At 49.5% G+C, this 17,267-nt stretch overlaps 2 protein-coding genes across 5 annotated transcripts in view; one reads left to right on the top strand and one right to left on the bottom strand.

The window, feature by feature from the left end:
• The window catches only part of CD300LF (CD300 molecule like family member f), a 37,244-nt gene extending 20,627 nt beyond the window's left edge, over window positions 1-16,617 (top strand). The window contains exons 1-8 of one of the 4 annotated variants that reach the window (XM_015086106.3): window positions 2,543-2,694; window positions 2,806-2,956; window positions 11,224-11,553; window positions 12,456-12,558; window positions 14,037-14,149; window positions 15,225-15,247; window positions 15,529-15,678; window positions 16,166-16,617. In XM_015086106.3, coding sequence (XP_014941592.1) covers window positions 2,677-2,694; window positions 2,806-2,956; window positions 11,224-11,553; window positions 12,456-12,558; window positions 14,037-14,149; window positions 15,225-15,247; window positions 15,529-15,678; window positions 16,166-16,321 — 1,044 coding nt within the window. In that variant the 5' untranslated portion in view covers window positions 2,543-2,676 and the 3' untranslated portion in view covers window positions 16,322-16,617. Of the gene's footprint in view, window positions 1-2,542; window positions 2,957-11,223; window positions 11,554-12,455; window positions 12,559-14,036; window positions 14,150-15,024; window positions 15,199-15,224; window positions 15,248-15,528; window positions 15,679-16,165 lie in introns of those variants that run through there. The other 3 variants (XM_015086105.3, XM_053212493.1, XM_053212494.1) reach the window with 3 other exon arrangements.
• Window positions 1-17,267, bottom strand: part of RAB37 (RAB37, member RAS oncogene family) — a 56,122-nt gene that overhangs the window by 17,623 nt on the left and 21,232 nt on the right. The window lies entirely within an intron of this gene.

The raw sequence follows: 17,267 nt of genomic DNA, 5'->3' as shown, positions 1-17,267 counted from the left end.
GGCATTCTTTACGAGCCAGACCCAGGGTTGAATCCTGGCTTTGCCAATTACTAGCGTGTGAACTTGGACAAGTTACTTGCTCTCTGAGCTTAGATCTCTTTATTTGAAAAATGAGAGTAACGTCGCCTTTCCTCTGTATTTGTAGTGAGGACCTGATGTGATAACTGTATAAGATATGGAGCATAGCACGTAGTGGGTAGAAAACATGAGGTGTGGTTGGGTCCCAGGTGAACTGAAAGAGTTCAGAACAGTGGTTGAGAACAATTATGGTTGATGACAGTCCACAGTTCCTTAGCAGACCTTACAGGGCCAGGGTAAGAATGACGGCGTGCTGAAAACGGTTCATTTGTTTCTTCGTTTTCCAACAATTATTTATTGAGCATGTATTACGTGCCAAATGTGCTTTTAGCCACTGGGGATACTGCTCTCAGGGATCTTCTAATCCAGAGTGGGAGAGACCCAACAAGACCAGTTCTTTCAGTCCAGGACCTCCTCCACCAATGAATAGTTTGGGTTCTGAAAATACCGCAGTTTGCGAGTCCACAGTGACTGAGAGAAATAGCTTGAGCAAATCTCTGTTCCTTATAACCCGGAGAACCCAACAAAGGCATCAACATACACGCGCATCACATCCACACACATCCACATGCATCCATGTGTTCACACCAATTACCATGGCACACACAGTGTGTACACATCTATAACACACACGTGTGCACACGCAGCACAAACAGCACAATACATGTATGTATATATAGCTCCCACACATGCCTACGTATAAACACGGATGCATCACACATGTGTTCATCCATGCATGCACACACACCCACGCATCCACAAGCACTCGTATTCATGCATGTGCATGTGTGCATTCACACGCACACACAGACTCACACACACACACAGGTACTTTTAGGGCAAGGGAGCCTCAGATGATCTACCCAATCCTTTCTTTCATAGATGGGAACGTGGAAGCCCGCGGAGGGAACTGACTCATGCCGAAGTCAATGGCCAAGCTGGGACTAGGGCCTCCAGTATCTCTTTGAGGATGCAGGGTCCCCAGAACAGTCTGACTTTCCTGGAGTCCCCAGAGACATTTGTTTAGAGGAGCAGTCTTGCCACCACTCAGAGACACTCAAAGATAATTCTCTGTTCTTAAATTTTTTTTTAATGTTTATTTATTTTTGAAGGGGAGAGAGATGGAGCGTGAGTGGGAGGAGGGGCAGAGAGAGAGGGAGACCCAGAACCCGAAGCAGGCTCCGGGCTCCGAGGTGTCAGCACAGAGCCCGATGCGGGACTCTAACCCACAAACCACGAGATCATGACCTGAGCCGAAGTCGGCTGCTCAACCGACTGAGCCACCCAGGTGCTCCTTTGTTCTTGATGCAAAAGGGAATCCTTCTTGGATAAGCTGGTCCCAGGAGCCAGGGCCAGGCCGCAGGCAGAATTTGGAGGACCTCAGGTGCTGGTCACTCCTTACCGAATATGCCCAAGAAAGGAAAGGTTACCCACAACTCTCCAAACGTCTGCCCCCCTGTTTTCCAGGACTGGCCCAACTTGCTTAATTCCTCAGTCATTTCCCCTGGAAGACGAATAGTGTCCGTGTTTGCAGAGGCCAATGTCTCTCAGCATAACCATACAGTGTCCTGGGCAGAGGACGGGCTTGTCGAGCAGTGGGGACAGAGGGCTGACCCGAGCCCTCACTCGGGATTGTTGATCTTAGTTTGGAGATATGTAAAGTGAAAGGCTGTCTCTGGCCACATCCTGGAAAAGCTCGGCTTATCAGCTGGAGTATTTTTCTACGCAAACAAGCCTCCTGCATACCTGCTCCTTCCTGATCAGGGTGAGAGGGGCTTACGTCCCTCCTTGGGACTCCCTCGCTTCTCAAGATGTCACAGGGTATGCGTGACACAGAGCAAAAGTGGCTCCGGGAGCAGGGGTACGAGAAAGGGCCCTATGGGTTCCTAGCATCTGGGCTCCACCCCAGGGCCTGCTGGGATCCTGATGGGGAGGATGGGGGACGGACATAAAATTGTCAGGAAGAAGGAGTAAGGCAGGCAAAGCTGGTGTTGCCCTTTTTCCTACTTCCACAGGTCGTTATTGTAAGGTGGGGGGTGTGGAGCGAGGGGGTAATAGCCATGAGCAATGAGCCATTTTCTTCAGGAAGGAGCCCCTGGTAGAACTGACAAGTGTCTGGAGGGGTCAGGCTGGTATCAATATCCACAAGCTCTCACTTGTTGGTCTGGGGCACAGCAGAGAGTTTCCAGTATGTTCTGAGGACAGAGGCCCCTCTTGCCCATCGGACGTGAGTTCCCTGCTCACATCCCCCTACTCTTTGAACCCTTTTCTTTGAAGTCTGGGGTTTGATACCCTCCACCCCCTCATTCCAATCTCTGGTCTAGAATTTCTCCTCTGGCTTTTGGGCTTTGGCCCAACCTCCCCCACAGCTGAGCTCCTGGGCTCCCAAGGGTGCATCTGAAATTCCATGTTTCTGGCATTGTATCCCTCAGCCTTGGCTCTCCAAGGCCTCCGGGATGGAGCTGCGTTCCCTCCGCCCAGTCTTCTCGCCAGAGGAGAAGCATTGGGTAAGAACCAGCCCGACCCGTGGGGTCCAGGTCTGCAAATTTCCGCAAGGCCTAGAAGGAGTGGCTGAGTCCTCTTTTTAGAGACCCCATCATGGTTGCAGACAGGAAGGTATTTCTCAAAAGCTTGCTTATGATCACTGTGACTTGTTTCATTGCTCGTTGCCTTGAGATCTCACCTATTCTACGTCCTTCTGCTTTTTGCTTATTCACTGGTGGGAAGTGGCCAAAGGAGGAAGTGCAAGAACGAGAGAAAGCAGAAGGGTTGGAAGATGCGGGAGCTGAGTCGGAGCTGACTGGCTCCACCAAGGGGGGCCCGGGCAAAGACAAGATGCACGGGTTCCTGTTCTTCCTCTTCCTTTTCCAGCTTGCAGGTGAGCGGGGCCCGGGTCTGTGCTAGAGAGGAGCTTCTGGGGCAGGAAGAAGGGGGCCCAGCAAGGGGTCCCGCTGAGAAGCAGGCTCCATTCTAAGGAGATTCTCCAAGTAGTGAGTCTGTGTGTGTCATCTACTCTATTCCTCTCCCAGGGTTTTGGTGCCCACTGTTGCCAGTGTGGAAATGTCAAGGGTGCCTTCATAAAGGAACCCCGCACAAGGCAGAAAAGGCATAATTCCTGACCACCCGGGGGCTGATAATTCCAGATGCACAGACTGATGGGACCCTCTGGTCCCAGAGAAGCAGAGGGGCCCTGGTGGCTCGGGAGAGCCGGCGAATGCTTGCTCCTGGACTTTCACCTTTGAGAATGTGTTATGGGGGAGGAAAGAAGGGAGAGTGGAGGGGGCTTTGGAGGAAGGAAAGCAGGGCGTTGGCCAGACAGGGAGGGAGAGGTGGTTCTAGGCATTTCGGGTAGAAGGAAACAGCAGAAGTTACTGAGGGGCTGAGTCGGAGGGCGGAAGGAAACTGTAAATTGATGGATAACATTTTGATTAAAAATTAAGGGTGGGGGCACCTGGTTGGCTCAGTCGGTTAAGTGTCCAACTTCGGCTCAGGTCATGACCTCATGGTTTGTGAGTTCCAGCCCCACATCGGGGGCTCTGTGCTGACAGCTCGGAGCCTGGAGCCGGCTTCGGATTCTGTGTTTCCCTCTCTCTCTGCCCCGCCCCCGCTCAAGCGCTGTCTCTCCTTCTCAAAAATAAGTAAACACTAAAAAAAAAAAAAAAAAGAAAAGAAAATGATGGGGGTTTTCTTGACATGGAAATGCTGTGGCCAGAGGGCTCGGTGTTGGGCCTCTCTCTCGGGAGCCCCTGCCTCTCCTCTCTTGACTTAAATACCACCTCTACCCCGATGACGCCCAATTTTGTATTGCTAGCATACATCACCCTGGACCCCAGAATCTTTTAATCAACTGCCCATTCCACATCTTCACTAACATGTTGACATTTCAAATGTGACCTGAGCATATTTTCCCCCCTCGAATTCCTTTCTCTCCCATCTTTATGTTTGGCAAATTCCATCTTTTCTAGGTGCTGGGGCGAAACCCGGGGTTCACACATCTCTTCCGTCCTATCCTATAATGATCCTTGGCAAATGCAAGCCTGATCCTGTCTTTCCTTTGGTTGAGACCCTCCAATGACCTTCCATCCTACTCAGAGTAAAAATATAGAGACCTTCCAGAAGCTACACGGTGCAGCCCCTGGTTCTCTCACCTCCCCACCTCCCCAATCTCTGTTTCTACTCTGCTCCCTCGGCTCAACCCACTGCAGCTGCACCAGCCTCTTAGATGTTCTTTGAATGTGCTAGGTACACTGCTGCCTCAGGGCCTTTGCACTTGCGGTTCTCTCTGCCCAGAATGCTCTTCCTCAGATAGCCTCAGGCTCCAGTCCCTCGCACCCTGCATGTCTTTGATTCTCACTGAAGCCTTCATTAATAACAAACCTCATTAAAATTGCAATTCCCTTGCATTATCTTTCTCCACTGTTTGACTCTTCCTTCCCCCACCTTGAGAAAACAAACTTCAGGAAGGCAGAGATTTTTGGGCCTGAAACCATACCATCTACAGATCAGAAAAATAGTAACTATTAGTTGAGAGACTGAATGTAGCCCATGGAGGGGGTAAATATGATTGCTGTACCCCACCCTCCATATTTCTTTTTCATAGAACTGAACATTCGATACTCTTCACATTAATTGGAGAGCACATACATTGCCCATGAGAATGTAAAATGGTGCAGCTACTTTGGAAAACAATGTGACAGTCCTCAAAATGTTAAACATGTGGTTGCCACATGACCCAGCAATTCCGTCCCGGGTGTATACAAATGCAAATGTTCATGGCAACATTATTCATAATCGTTAAAAGCTGGAAACGACCTAAATGTATACCAACTGATGGATGAATAAATAAAACGTGTCATACCCGTACAATGGAACATTATTTGGCCATAAAAACAAATGAATACTGATACACGCTATAACACAGATGAACCTTGAAAACATCAGGCTAAGTGAAAGAATCCAGATGCAAAAGGCCATATATTATCTGATTCCATTCCTACGGAATTTCCAAAATACCTAAATTCATAGAGACAGAAAGGAGATTAGTGGCTGCCAGGGGCTGGGCAGGGGGAGGAGGAAGGGAGTGTGTGTGGTAAGAGTAAGGGGTTTCTTTTTGGGATGATAAAAATGCCCTGGAATTAGATGTGGCAATGGTAGCACAGCTCTGTGAATGCCCCAAGAACCGCTGAGTGGTACCCTTGAAAAGAGTGAATTGTATAGGAGCTGAACCGCCTGTCGAGGAGCAGAGGGAAGAATCGGGAGCAGTAGATCTCACGAGGAAAATCTCCGGGTAGCCTGAGGCATTGTGTGCATCTGAGGCTCTAACGGGTGCTCACGGCAAGCGGAGGGCCCTTTGTGACTTGTGATTCTTTTTCATGGCTGAATTTGATCATCCGTTCCATCAATCGGAGAAATGAAAATGATGCCTCCAAGAAGCGGTGTGTGCTCAGGGGAGAGCCGAGCTAGGTGACCCGGCGCAGAGAGACTCGGAGAGGGGGGAGGTGGTGCTGTAGATGGGCTGCAAGGAGCCTCTGCGAAAAGACGGCTGAGCAGACGCCTGGCGGACGAGAGGGATGGGGGCGGGGGGGCAGCAGCTTTTCAGGCACAGGGAACAGCAAGCTTGAAGTCTGTGATAGGGACTTGAGTCTGGCCTGGGCAGGTCTGAGGAGCAGACGGGTCATGTGGCTTGGTCATGTGCTTCACAACAGCGCCGCGGGGCAGATTGGGAGGCTATCATTCTGTCTGGCAGAAGAATCGTGGGGGAGGAACGTGACGCGTCCAGGACCACAAGGCTGGTAAAGGCAGAGCCGGGGGTGGGTCGTAGGAATGGAGAAGGCCCACGTTGGATGCGCCCTTAGGAGGCAAATCAGCAGGGCAGCGAATGTGCATAAAAGACTGCTTCTTTCTCTCCCCGACATCTGGAAACAGGGGAGGTTGGTGAGCAGATGTGAGAGTAGGGCTGGTGCGCGTGTGCACGCACGTGCACGCGCTTGGGTGCGTGTGACCAAGGCAGAGTGGGAACAGTGGTTGGAAGCCAGCAGGCACAGCTGGGTGCCAAGCAGCCACCAGGTGGGCGCTGTGAAGCTTTGCCCCCTTCACCAGCCTCTCCCACGGAACTCGCCATAACAAGCTACTGTTTTACCCCTCACCACTTCCCATTTCTGAAGAGTTTATTGTTGGGGCGCCCGGGGTGGCTCAGTGGGTTAGGCGTCCGACTTCCCCTCGGGTCATGATCTTGCGTTCATGAGCCCGCATCTGGCTCTGCCCTGACAGGGTGGAGCCTGCTTGGGATTCTCTGTTTCCCTCTCTCTGCCCCTCCCCTGCTCTCTCTCTCTTTCTCTCTCAAAAAAAAAAAATCATTAAAAAAATAGTTTATTGTTCTAAAGGCATACAAGAAACAACTACGAAGCAGGGTATCCCATTGGACTTTGCAGACTACTTTCTATGAGAAAGGAAGGGATTTTTAATTACCCTATATCTTCAGAGAAAAGTCAGCCCTTTTGTCCAACTTCAGCCTTGCCATGAGTGGTGGCAGACAGTGGACAAGACTCAGGTGTGTGGGGCCCAGAGTGGAGACTGGCTGATGTCCTGTGCTGTGTGGGCGTAGGGGTCCAGTCCTGTCACTCACTGATGGTGAAGCTGTCACTTCCCTCTGGGGCCCAGCTTCTTCCTCATCTGGGACTACTCCCCATCAGCTAGTCTGTGAGTAACCATGTCTGCTGAGGATGCTGCTCCGTGGGCCTCAGGGGTGCCTTCTGCGTCGGGAGGCTTCAGACAGCAGGGCGGGAGCTCTGCCGAGGTTGGTGGGGAGGGGGCGCCAGGACATACGGTTCTAAGAAGCAAGTGGAACAGACAGTTCAAGAGTCAGGTCCAACACCAGTGCTCAGGTGAGATAGGCTAATGCCACCTTATTAGTTTCCTAAGGCTGCTACATAAATTACTGCAAACTTAGTGACTTAAAACAACACAGATTTATAGTGTTAGAGTCTGGAAGTCAGAGTCTAAAAAGGTCAACGGGGCTGCATTCTTTCGGGTGGCTTTGGGAGGGAATCAGATTCCTTGACTTTTCCAGAGGCTGCTGTGTCTTTGGTGTGTGGCCCCACATCAGTCTTCAATGTCCCTTCTCCTCTGGCCCTGACCCTCCTGCTTCCCTCTGATAGGGAGCTTTTTTTAAAAAAAAATTTTAATGTTTAGTTACTTTTGAGAGAGGGAGCGCGCGCATGAGTGGGGGAGGGGAAGAGAGAGAGAGAGACAGAGACAGAGAGACAGGGAATCCGCAGCGGGCTCCAGGCTCAGAGCTGTCAGCATAGAGCCTGACGCAGGCTCGAGCCCAGAAACTGCGAGATCATGACCTGAGCCGGAGTTGGACGCTTAACTGACTGAGCCACCCAGGCGCCCCCTCTGATACAGATCTTTGTGATGATTTGGGCCCACCCAGATACTCCAGTATAATCTCTCCATCACAAGATCCTTTATTTAATCACATCTACAAAGTCCCCTTTTGTCACGTGAGATTGAACATATTTTACAGGCTCTGGAGATTAGGATGTAGACACCCTTTGGGAGCCATTATTCTGCTTACCATGCCATGAAACAGCCCTGTCCAGGCATTATTTTTTTCCCAATCATTTTGAAAGTAATAAATGCTCATTGTGGATACTTGGGGAAGTACAGAAAAAAAAAGAAGAATTAGGAAAAATAAAAAAACCTATATCCCTGATCTTAATGCCCAAGGCAACCCAATGCTAATTTTTAAAAAATATTTATTTATTTTTTGAGAGAGAGACAGAGGGCAAGCAGGGGAGGGGCAGAGAGAGAGGGAGACACAGAATGCAAAGCAGGTTCCAGGCTCTAAGCTGTCAGCACAGAGCTCGATGTGGGGCTTGAACCCACGAACCGCAAGATCTGTGTTGAAGCCGGACGCTTAACCTACTGAGCCACCCAGGCTCTCCAATCCATTGTTAATTTAACATTTTAACTTATTTCCCTTCAATCTTTTTTTTCTGTGCATATTTAAAAAGTTAGTTGAGATTATACTGTATATGAGATTTAAAAATCCATTTTAATTTCGTAGGAGGATTTTCCACACAGTTAACAGTATTTCTAAGCAAATTATCAGTGTCTGCATTACATTTTATTGAATATTTATTTTCCCAGTTGGTGGATGTTAACCATGTTTCCTTTATTTTTGCTATTTAAATAATTACGTAATGAATCTTGGTGCATAAATTTAAAAAAATTTTTTAATAAAATATTTTTAAGTTTATTTATTTTGAGAGAGAGACAGAGAGAGCGAGTGGGGGAGGGGCAGAGAGACAGGGAGAGAGAACATTCCAAGCAGGTTCTGCACTGTCAGCACAGAGCCTGACATGGGGCTCCAACTCACAAACCTCGAGTTCACGATCTAGGCTGAAACCAAGAGTCGGACACCTAACCGACTGAACCACCCATGTGCCCCCCAAATTTTTAAATTTAATTTTACAGAGAGAGCAAGCAAGCAGAAAAGATGGGAAGAGGGAGAGAGAGAGAGAATCTTAAGTACACTCCAAGCCCAATGTGAGGCTCAAGCCCATGACCCTGGGATCATGACCTGAGCTGAAATCAAGAGTTGGATGCTCCACTGACTGAGCCACCCAGGCATCCCTTGGCGCATATATTTTTGTTAGCTTCTCTGTCAAATCCTAGACATATAATCACTGGAGCAAAGGGCATGATTATTTTGCTACATAATTGCCATATTACTTTCTGTAATGGTTGAACTGGTGACATACCTCCCAGCAGCTTCTCTGAGTGTCTGAATAGCCATTCCACATCACCCATGTCAGCAACATAGTAGTCACAAAAACTTGGTTGATTTTATATATGAAAATGACATCACTTTAAAATGTTTTCATTTGCAAAAAAAAAAAAGTTTTCATTTGCTAGATATTTTAATTGAACATTTCCAATTTTACTATCCATTTGAATTTCCTCTTTGTGACTTGCCTTTTCTTGCCCCTTATCAATTTTTTTTATAATGTTTACTTAGTTTTGAGACAGAAAGAGAGGGACAGAGGATCCAGAGCGGGCTCTGTGCTTACAGCAGATAGCCCGATGTGGGTCTCGAACTCACAATCCTGGGATCATGACCCGAGTTGAAATCAAGAGTTGGATGCTCAACTGACTGAGCCACCCAAGCACCCCTATATATTCTTTTAAAAAAATGACTTAATCCTTTTCTACATTATTTGTTTCAAATATTTCTTGCAGTGTGTTCTTTGCCTCCATTCAGTCTGTTTTCTGGTATGTCCAAGTGTTACATTTTTTAATATGTGGTCAAATTTACTGACTCCTCTGTGATGAAAATTTAATTTTTTAATTTACAAAGTGCCCCCTTTCATTCAGAAATTTTTCCTTTTTTTTAAACATGTATTTATTTTTGAGAGTCAGAGCACCAGCGGGGTAGGGGCAGAGAGAGGAGACACAGGATCTGAAGCAGGCTCCAGGCTCTGAGCCATCAGCACAGAGCCCGACGCTTGGTTCAAACCCCCGAACCGGGAGATCATGGCCTGACCTGAAGTTGGATGTTTCACTGACTGAGCCACCCAGGCTCCCCTTTTCATTCAGAGATTTTATAAAGACTTCTAATTTCCTCTAGTTTAAGAAGTGATTTGCTATTTTGTGTTGACCTTCTTAGTCTCCCTATCTTTACCTACTTGGAGCATGTGGAGAGGTGAAAGGGTCCAGCAACACTTGTGCAAAACTGTCCCCTTCCCCACTTTTTTTTTTTTTTTTTAAATCTCCTATGGTACATTATACTCCAGAGAGTTGAAAACCTATCTCTAGGCAAATACCAATAGTACATCAATGTTCACAGCAGCATTATTCATAATAGCCCAAAAGGGAAAACAACCCAAGTGTCATCAATTGATGAACAGATAAACACTGTGTGGCCTATCCCTACCATGGAATGAAGTGCCTGCATAGGCTATACCATGGACGAGCCTTAAAAACATTACACTAAGTGAAAAAAGCCAGACACAAAAGGCCATACATTGTATGACTACATTTATACGAAATGTGGACTTCAGAGTAGAGAAGTCTATAGACAGAATGTAGACTAGTTCTACCAAAGGAGCAAATACCAGGTACAGTGTTTCTTCTGAGGTGATGAAAATGTTCTGGAATTAGAGGTGATGGTTGCAAAGCTCTGTGAATATCCCCAAAACACCAGAGTAGATGATTTAAAATTAAGAGTAAAGGGTGCCTGGGTGGCTCAGTTGGTTAAGATCTGACTTTGGCTCAGGTCACGATTTCACAGTTTGTGAGATTGAGCCCCACGTCGGGTGAGCACGAGCCCAGCTTTGGGTAAGCCCTGCTTCTTTCTCTCTCTCTCTCTCTCTCTCTCTCTCTCTCTCCCCCTTCACTCAAAAAAAATTAAGAGTAAAATTCATGATATGTGAATTATATCTCCATTTTTATTTTAAAAAAAATTTTAATTTGTATTTATTTTTGAGAGAGAGACAGAGACAGAGTGCGAGTGGAGAGGGGCAGAAAGAGAGGGAGACACAGAATCTGAAGCAGGCTCCAGGCTCTGAACTGTCAGCACAGAGCCTGACACAGGGCTTGGACTCGTGAACTGTGAAATCATGACCTGAGCCAAAATTAAGAGTCGGATGCTTAACTGACTGAGCCACTCAGGCGCCCCAAGCCAGTGTTTTAAAATGGAGAGGTTCCATATAAAATCCAGATTCCTGGTTACTCTAGAAAAATTAAAAGGTCTGAAGCCACAGAGCCCACATCTTGCATGAGGAGAGTGGGCCAAAATGTACTGGGGTCTTGCTTTCGTTCAGTCATTTGCTCTCCAGATGACTTTGGCCACGGGAAGGGGGTGGGGTGGACTATAGGAAGCTGTCATTGCTCAGTGTTGACATTTTTGATTCTTTGAGATCTGTAGTTGTGCTCTTAGGTGATTTCTATGATGGATTTGACCCAGTGGAGTTTTGAAGGACAAAGATCTGTGTTGTGGAAGGTCTATTCCTTCTTTGACTGTTATTCAACTCATGAGGTCCTTGGGTTTATTGGAATCATTTGTGATGCAGGAGGCTGTGGCTCTTCCTCAGGAGGTGAGATGGGGTGGTGACAGGCACATGGATTTGTGTTTTCCAGGCTCATCTGATATCTCGGGTCCAGAAGCAGTCAGAGGCCTGGTGGGGGGCTCACTGACGGTGCAGTGTCACTATGTACAAACGTGGAAAAACAGCAAAAAGTGGTGGTGTCGAGGAGCCAACTGGGGAAACTGCCATATCCTTGTTAAAACCAATGGGTCAGAGCAGGAGGTACAGACAAAAAATGTGTCCATCAAGGACAATCAGAAAAACCTCATTTTCACTGTGACCATGGAGAAGCTCAAGCAAACTGATGCAAATATTTACTGGTGTGGGATTGAGAGATATGGAATTGACCTTGGGGTCAAAGTCAAAGTGACCGTCCACCCAGGTAAGAGTATGTGTAAGTGTGGCTGTGTGCCTTCAGGGCCCACTCTGTCCTGGGCTCTAAGGTTCCTCTCCAGTGACTTCAGTGTCACTCAGAGTGAACTGTCACACAGGGTGGTTGAGTCCTGAGCTCTCTGAGAACCCGACTGACCCCTTGGGGTTGAGAGGGACAGGGCTTCTCTTAGATGCTCTCTTGGCTCCCAGCTTCTCCTCCAGGGTGGGATTGAGCTTGTCTGGGCATGTGTTTCTCTGCATGGCTCCGTGCCTGAGTCTATTGCTAACAGAGATCAAGGTGATGGTCCCAGTTTCAGCCCATAGGACAAAGGGACCTCCTTCCAGGGGACCCAGAGACCCCAATTCCTGCCAATGCTTCCCTGGACTTCTGGTACCCTGAGTCCCTGCTCTTTCTGGAGTTTAGGGCCGGGACTTCATAGTGGCTATTCCCCTGCTCTGTTCCGTGCCACTCTCAGGGGGAAGGGCCCCAGCATAGTCGTGGTGGTGTAGTTGATTCCTGAGGTTCAGAATGGCTTCCACAGTGAAAAAGCTGTTTAATTCTGCTCCTGTCCTTTTTGAATAAATAAGATTGGGGAAGGCATTGGCAAAGGCCTTGTCATAGGCAGTGTGAATGTTTAAAGTCCAGCTGAATTCCAGCTGCCTTTGTCCTGAGGTAACACTAGGCCCCCTCTAATCCTTCCAGGGCCTGCTCAACATCCTCCCTGGACCTGTACCCAGTCCTGCCTGCCTCTGAGGCTGAGTATCCTAGGGGTCAGGGAGAAAAGAGCGGTCTAGGCTATAGGCCCTTCCCTTCCCATGGCCCAGCTCCAGGCTCCCCCTGGGCTCAGAGCCATGTGCAGGGCTGTGGGCAGGTTAGCAGGCTGAATAGTGTATAATCTGGTCTATGCCTAGCACCAACTACAGTGTCAACCACCAGCTCAAATGCCCACATGTCCACAACGCCAGCAGAGACCAAAGGCCCCCCGACTATGACCAGCCACCACTACGATGGCAGGTAAGCCAGTTCTGGTGTGCTGTTTCCTGTGGTCTGCTTGGTTTGAACTCCTCCAATGGGGGGGTACCCTTTGCAGTCCTAGGGTTCCCCTAATTACCGTTATGGCAAGAACAGTGGTATTGATGATTTGTCCCATCTCAGGAGCACCTGACAGCTCACAGAAGGCTTTCTTCTCCATTGTCTCTTAATTCTTTGACCCTACTCACGAGGAGTAGGCAGATACACATGTTCCCATTTTATAGAGGAAGAAACAGTCTCTCTCATGCTTCTTAGTAGCCTGCCTGGCCAGTGCAGCCAAAGTGGCTTTCTAGAAGTTGAGAGGCCTCTTTCCAATTCCTCCTATGCCCTCTTGACCTTGTTTCTAGATAGGCTGATCTCCTTTTGCCCGGCCTTCCTGTAGAATCCGAATGGGAGGTCTCCAATCTGTCTACTCTCGCCTGGAATCCCTTCTTTTTCTCTCTCCCATTTGCCTTCTGTTTCAAAAGTTTCTTTCTACTAACCTTCTTTTAATAAGTAATAGCTAACAGGGCGCCTGAGTGGTTAAGTGTCTGATTCTTGGTTTCTGTTCAGGTCATGATCCCGTAGTTCGTGAGATCAAGCCCTGCATCGGGCTCTGAGCTGACAGCATGGGGTCGGCTTGGGATTCTCTCTCCCTCCCTCCCCCTCTCTCTCCCCGCCCCACTCATGTAGAATGAATTCATTCTACAAATTCTGTGACTAGTGACAAATAAGAGATAGTCTTTGTATGAGTTTGCTCAGGATGCCATGACAAAGCACCATATCCTGGGCCACTGAAACAACAGACATTTATTTTCCCACTGCTCTGGAGGCCAGAAGGATGAGATCAAGGTGTCTGAGGGTTAGCCTCTTCTTGGGGCTCAAAGGGAGAAGCGGTCCCATGCCAATCTCCCAGCTTCTGGTGTTTGCCAGCCATCTGGGGGGCTCCTTGGCTTGTGGGAGTATTAACCCAATTTCTGCCTCTGTTGTCACAGGGCCTTCCTGTGCATACCTCTGTATGGCTAGATTTCCCTTTTGTAAGGACACCAGCCATTGGATGAGGGCCCATCCTAATCCAGTATGACCTCATTTAGACTTGATTACATCTGCAAAGATCTTATTTCCAAATAGGTCACCTTCACAGGTTGGGAATGAACATGAATTGTGGGGGTGGGGGACACTATTTGATCCAGTACAGCAGGACAAGCATAGAAGCAGGGAGACCTTTCCAGAGCTCATTGCCATATAGTTTCCATTAGGTGTCTGGACCCACTGAAACCCTGTGGAACCCTCCTCTCCTTAAATTTTTTTTTTTTAATTTTTTTACCATCTCTGAGGGTACTCAGGAGTGGGAGTCCCAGGCTGGAAATCACAGGCCTCCAGGTCAAAAGGTGTTGGCCTTCCTGGCTTCCAGGCAGCTGGGACAAGGCCCAGAAGCAGGAGGCAGGCCGGGGTGCATGGTGTCTTTCTGTTGTTTCCAGTGCTGACTCCATTAACCTCAGCATCCTGCTTCCCCTCATCTTTGCCATGTTGCTGCTTCTTCTGGTGGCGGCCTCACTCTTGGCTTTGAGAATGATGAAGCAGCAGAAGAAAGGTGATCAGATTCAGCCGCTGGTGCTGAGCTGGGGCTGGGCGGGGGGCGGGATGGGGGGAGCCGATGGCTGGTTCTGCCTCCACGTTCTCAGGGTAAATACACCCCTCCCCTCTCAGAACCCACAGGACCCGAGGTCTCCTGGGGTGCTCTCCAGTCCCCCCACTCCTGCCACAGCCGGGGGACTCTTGTAGTCAAGGGCGAGGGGCGGGGGGCACTGCTTTTCTCCTAGATGTATGTCTGGGGCCTAAGTTCTAAGTTTCTGTGCTCCTGAGTATCTAGGCTTTTGAAACTAAGAACCAGGAGAAAAGAACCTGTTTCTTTGTTGCCTCTAATGGGGGTGGGGTGGGGTTGGGGGGAGAATCAAGGGTAGAGGCCAAGGGGCAGAGAGAAATAGGAACCACCAGCACTGAAAGCTGGTCCATAAGGTTCTGACCTAGCTCCTGCACCCCACTCAGAGGGCAGCCTGCATGGGGCACCATGCTGGGTACCAGGCACAGCCAAGCAACTGGAAATGCAAGGAAGGGATGGGCTCAGCTGCCCAGCAGCCCCTGGCCCACTCGAAGACTAACTGGAATTGGGTGGATCACAGGAGACGAGACAGACCTAAATCAAGGGCCATGGAGCTGGGGAGGGAGGGGTTCGGCACCCCGGGTAGCTGGGAAGGCAGGCGTGACTTTGAGTTGACTCCCGAATGATGGATGATGGTGGAGACCCGGGGGCATCTCGGGCAGGACTTCCGGCAGAAGTTATATGTGCCTGCAACTGCCCAGCAGGAAACTTAACCACACGGGCACCAAGGGCTGGCAGGGCCACCAGATCAGCTGATGACAGTTCCTCGATGTGGGGAAGATTGGCGAGGTCTCCTTATTTCTCAGGTGGAGAAGGGGCAGCTTGGAGAGGTAGTGACCAATGTCACAGAGTGTGTCATCTGAGGAGTCAGAATCGGAACCAGCTCTCACATCTCTGAGTCTGGAGCTGTATCCACCTCTTATCTTCCAGATTTCTCTTCCCCAGACCCGGGGGCCCTGTGAGTCTGGAGACGGGCTTTCTGATTTTGATTGTTTTTGTCTTTTAGCTGCTGGGCCATCCCCAGAGCAGGTAAGAGAGCTTCTGAGGTCAGATCAGAGACACCAGATCGCGCCTTCCTCTCTTTCCTCATTGTCCCCGGAGCGCTGTTGTCCAAACCTATCAGACAAACTGTGTCCTTGTGCTCACGGCCCAGCTGCAGAGCCTGGGAGGATGGGATTCTGGAAACAGACAGAAGGGGGGAGGGCGGGAAGGGGGTAGGCATGGGGGCTGCAGAGGAAGCTGGGAGAGGGGGGCCTAGGGAAGCTTGGCCCCGTAACCCTCTGTGGAAGACGACCCACTTCCTCTCCCAGGTGATGCAGCCGCTGGAGGGGGACCTCTGCTATGCAAACCTGACCCTACAGCCAACCGGAACCTCCCACGGCTCCTCCCAGAAGAAGGCCTGCACAAAGCCCTCCTCCTCTGCCCTGGAAAACCAGCAGGAAGTGAATTATGTCACCATGGTGTGTACCTGGGGCTGCTGTGGGCCTTGGAGCCAGATAGGCTTTCTCCTGCCCATGTGGGCACAGAGGAAGAGGGGTGGGTGCTGGGCAAAGCCACAGCCATTGAGAGACTTGCCTCTGGAGCTCCCCTCCACACCTCCCTCCTCCCCAGACTTTTGGCCTTTGGACGTGTCTCTACAGCAGTCCTTGGCACTGGAGGATGCAGAGTCCCATCAGACATGGCCCTCATGCTGGTTGGGTCACAACCCAGACAGGTCGTGACCTAGAATTCCCTGTGAAGGGTGCTGCCCTTGTTCAGAGTCGAGGGAAGGTCTTCTGCTGTGGTTGGAGCTCAGGGAGCTGGCAGAGGGAAGGCGGAGCTGGAGGGTCTGGGAGGAGCCTTCAGAAGCCCTGAAGGCTCTGTTTCCCCACCTCATCCAAGGCCTCCTCCGTGCATGGGCATAACCTCCTGCCTGCCTCTCTGACCCCTTGGGCATCTTTATTACAGGCCCCCTTTCCGAAGGAGAACATTTCCTATGCGGCTCTGTCTTGGGAGCTTTTGGATCAGGAGCCAACCTACAGCAACACAGATGTCCTCGTTACCCACGTTCCCAGAAGGAACCCTGAGGAGTCCATGGAATATAGCACCATCAGGAAGCCTTAGCCTAAGCTCCAGGCCCCCCTCTCCAACCCCACACAAGGCCTGTGAACATGTTCCTGTTTTGTCTGCTTTCTGTCTCCAGTCACTTCATGGGGACCAACTGGTGACTGAAGCCTTGGTCTGGTCCAGCTAGCGTCACTTCGTCTTCCATCTGGGTTTGGGGCCTGGTCTCAAGGGGCTTTCGAGAGGTAGACGGGAGTCTCTCTACATCCTTTTTCCTCTCACATGGCTTGGGAGGGGCTTAGGGATAGGCTCTGGAGCTGCCAAGGGAGTAATAAAGATAATGATAATAGTAATAATTAACCTTTATTTATTGCCTACCACATATGGTGGGCTGAATAATGGCCCCCAAAGTTATCTGTGTCCCCATCCCCAGAACCTGGGAACATGGCAAAGGAGCTACGTGGCTGTGTGAAGTTGAGGATTTTGAGATAGGGAGAGTATTCTGGATTATCCAGGTAGGCCCTAAATATAATCACAAGGCTCCTTGTAAGAGGGAGGCAAGAAGGTCACAAGAAGAGAAGGTGGCAGATGACAGAAGCAGAGGTTGGAGAGATGTGGCCAGCAGCCTCCAGGAGCCAGAAAGGGCAAGCAGTGGATTCTCCTTTGGAGCCTCTAGAAGGAACCAGCCTGCCAACACCCTGACTTTATAGTCCAGTGAAACAGACTTTGTATTTCTGGCCTTCAGAATTGTAGGAGGATAAATTGGCATTGTGTTAAATGGAGCCAGTAAATGTGCGGTAATTTGTCACGGCAGCAACAGGAAATCCACATGCTATGTGGCGCCTTCCCTAAACGCTTTGCCCGCAGTAACTAGTTTTTGAGTCCCCACAACAACCCTATGAGGGCTCCTTTGTTATGGCCCCCATTTTACTGATGAGGAATCAAGGTTCAGGGAGGTTCAGTGACTTACCAAGTTTTATCGTTAGCAAGTGGATAAGTCGAAATT

Source organism: Acinonyx jubatus, chromosome E1 (assembly GCF_027475565.1).
Source record: "Acinonyx jubatus isolate Ajub_Pintada_27869175 chromosome E1, VMU_Ajub_asm_v1.0, whole genome shotgun sequence".
NCBI lineage: Eukaryota > Metazoa > Chordata > Mammalia > Carnivora > Felidae > Acinonyx > Acinonyx jubatus.
The sequence above is the reverse complement of the archived record's forward strand: the minus strand, read 5'-3'. Positions and strand labels throughout refer to the sequence as shown.